Here is a 3,403-nt window from a genome sequence, read left to right on the forward strand (position 1 = left end):
GACAGGCATTTCAAGTAAAGAATGGGTTAAAGGGGTAGTTAGATGGCACAGTGGGTAGGGCACTGGCCCTGGAGTGAGGAGTACCTGAGTTCAAATCCGGCCTCAGACACTTAACACTTACTAGCTGTGTGACTCTGGGCAAGTCACTTAACCCCAAATGCCTCACTAAAAAAAAAAAAAAGAATGGGTTGGTCCTAGAACTGAATAAGGGGTACAGAGAAGGCTGATTTGGGAACTTATGCAAGGCTTTCAATAACCCCAAGCTATTCCCTGCTGCCAAAACTCATCTATGTATTACTAATTTTCTCTCAATGATGCTATATGACTCTGAATCCCAGAACCACAATCTGGAAAGAATTAAAAATGTTAATGACCCATAGGCCACAGAAGGACAAGTGCGTAGTCTGCATTGTAGTTTATTGTCAATGATTATTTGAAGATAAGACAAAGTATTTTAAAAGTGCATAGATTTAGATCAAGAAGAGACCAGAGAGACCTGGTAGACCAACACCTTCATTTTGCAGATAAGGAAACTGTACCAAAGAGGTCAAATGACTTGCCAAGTAGGAAATAGCAAATCCAGGATTCAAGTGTATGTCCCCAACTCCGAATCTAACACTTTTCCCATGGGATATGGATGACTAGAATAGGAGATGGGAATGGGGATTTATGAATAGCAAATGATTACAAATGGACAAATGGACAGCCTGTGTGAGGCTGATCCACAAAAAATGTTAAAAGACCTAGAAGGGCCAGAAGTGCAGGGAAGGGGAGTCGCTGCGGTTTCCTGCTTCAACAGTGCTTGAACGGAACCCGCTGCTCGATTCCCGGCCGGAGCCGCCCTTAGCCACCTCTCCACCTTCACCTCCACTAACCAACACTTCTCCGTCCTACCGTTCGAGCAGCAGCCGTCCGCCTCAGCCGCCCCGGCCGTCGCCGCCGCCGCCGCCCCAGCCTCAGCCGCAGCCGCTGCGCAGCCGCCTCCTCCCTCCGCCTCCTCGTCTAAGCCGCCTCCACCATCTCTGCCGCCATGACGACCTCGTCTCCCTCTCAGGTGCGACAGAACTACCACCAGGACTCTGAGGCCGCCATCAACCGGCAGATCAACCTGGAGATTTACGACTCCTACGTCTACCTGTCTATGTCTTACTACTTCGACCGAGATGACGTGGCCCTGAAGAACTTTGCCAAGTATTTCCTGCACCAGTCCCACGAGGAGCGGGAGCACGCTGAGAAGCTGATGAAGCTGCAGAACCAACGCGGTGGCCGCATCTTCCTGCAGGACATCAAGAAACCAGACCGCGATGACTGGGAGAGCGGACTGAACGCAATGGAGTGTGCTCTGCACTTGGAAAAAAATGTCAATCAGTCTTTACTGGAATTGCACAAGCTGGCAACTGACAAAAATGACCCCCATTTATGTGATTTCATCGAAACCCACTACCTGGACGAACAGGTAAAGTCCATCAAACAACTGGGTGATCACGTAACCAACCTGCGCAAAATGGGGGCCCCCGATTCTGGCATGGCGGAATATCTTTTTGACAAGCACACCCTTGGAGACAGTGACAACGAGAGCTAAGCCACACACCTGGCTTCCCCCACACCTGGGAACTGTGGGCGCCACTCCTCCTGTCTTTCAGTGCATGCATATTTTGGTTATCTGACCTTTTCATAATCTGTACCAAAAAACTACCACCATTTACATCCCAATAAAGTGACTTGGTACTGATGAAAAAAAAAAAAAAAGACCTAGAAGAACACACCTAGAGTGCTTGCTATGTCCTATATGGGTGATCTTTTGGAGGACATGGAGAAGAATTACACAAGATAGAAAAGAATAGATGAGATGCAGTTGGAATCATTGGAAGGATCCAGGGAAGTTATACATCCATCAAACACACACACACACACACACACACACACACACACACACACAAAACAACAACAGCAAAAAATTCCATAATCGTTTGTGAATTTTACCACATGTATGACATTGAAACCATTTTGAAGAATTATAAAGTCCTCTAATATTATGGCATCACCCAAGACTAAAGTGAAAAGAACACCAGGTTTGGAGTCAAATAAAATCTGGGTTTGATTCCTGCCTCAAACACTTACTAGCTTGTGGTCTCAGGAAACTGAAACTCAGGGAGATTAAGTGAGCTAAGTCAATTAAGTGACTTAAAGAAATTGTTATTCAAGTTATAGTAAGCTTAATGCACTTGATCTCACTGGGCTTCACTTTCCTCATTAGTAAAATAGTAATAATGATATATGTTGTGAGGATCATAAGAGATAACTTATGAAAAATGCTTTGCAAACAAAGTGCTGTATGAATGCTAGTGTTCATTATGAAGAGATTGCTTATTCATGCAGAAAGCTGTAGATTTAAGTTGGTTGCCTATAATACATAAGGAGATTCCTACTGCTTTCTAGGAAGCTTGCTCAGCCCTCTTCGGTGGAAAACATTGGTTATCCTACTTATTAATTTCTGAGCATATAGTTTAAAAATAAAAGATAACAATGTGGTCAGCAGCTAATTGGTGTAGTGGATAAAGCACCAGGCCTGGAGGCAGGAAGTCCCATCTGCAAAATGAGCTGGACAAGGAAGCAGCAAACCTTTCCAGCATCTTTGTCAAGAAAACCCCAAGGAGGATCACAAAGAGTCTGAAGTGACCAAAAACAACTGAACAACAACAACAACAACATCCTGATCAACACCAACGACTGACATGCAAATAATCTTAAGAGTCTGCTGTCTGACTCACCCAGCTTTTTGCTGCATTCATTCAATCATCCAGCAAGCCTCCATTAAGTGGGTGGAAATACAAAGACAGCAAGTGAAAAAGTCTTTTTTTTCCCCATGGGACTTAATATTTTATTGGCAGTGACAGTAGATTTAATGCTGGTTTGGTTTTCTGAAACCATTTTGATAATCAAAATTATGAAAAAAAAATGTGGAGAGGAAAGGAAGAGGGGAGGGAACAAGCATTTAAGTGCCTACTGTGTGCTAAATTCTTTATGAGATAATAGCTAAATGATTGTTTCATGAGTTAGTCTTTGTCTAGATTTCAAGGTAATGAAACAGTTTTTTACTTGATATTTAGCTAATACACATTGTAACAAACAGCATTTACATAGCAGTTTAAGGTTTACAAAGTACTTTACATGTTTTAATGTTTGATCTTAATAACAACTCTTCAAGTTAGGGTGCCATTATTCCCATTTTAGAAATGAGGAAAATTAGGCTGATGAAGGCTAAATGACAGCCACAGTAAATTTCTGAGGTAGGGCTAAGGTCCCCCTTTTGAGCACCTACCTGTAATTGGGGATATAAATAACTATGAAAATGAATAATTCTGAAAAGAAAGAGCTCTGCCAAGAATGGACAAAAAGCCAT

The 3,403-nt window shown here is 42.9% G+C and overlaps 1 protein-coding gene across 1 annotated transcript; it reads left to right on the forward strand.

The window, feature by feature from the left end:
• Window positions 1-764: 764 nt before the first annotated feature.
• LOC122755505 (ferritin heavy chain-like) lies at window positions 765-1,751 on the forward strand. The gene has a single exon (XM_044004061.1). The coding sequence runs from the start codon at window positions 1,031-1,033 to the stop codon at window positions 1,580-1,582; it is 552 nt and encodes a 183-aa protein (XP_043859996.1). The 5' UTR covers window positions 765-1,030; the 3' UTR covers window positions 1,583-1,751.
• The last annotated feature ends 1,652 nt before the right edge of the window (window positions 1,752-3,403 follow it).

This window comes from Dromiciops gliroides, chromosome 4 (genome assembly GCF_019393635.1).
Source record: "Dromiciops gliroides isolate mDroGli1 chromosome 4, mDroGli1.pri, whole genome shotgun sequence".
In the NCBI taxonomy this organism is placed as follows: Eukaryota; Metazoa; Chordata; class Mammalia; order Microbiotheria; family Microbiotheriidae; genus Dromiciops; species Dromiciops gliroides.

What these genes read in the sequence shown, in the direction of transcription:
- LOC122755505 (XM_044004061.1), top strand. Translation starts at nt 1,031, where the DNA reads ATGACGACCTCGTCTCCCTCTCAGGTGCGACAGAACTACCACCAGGAC.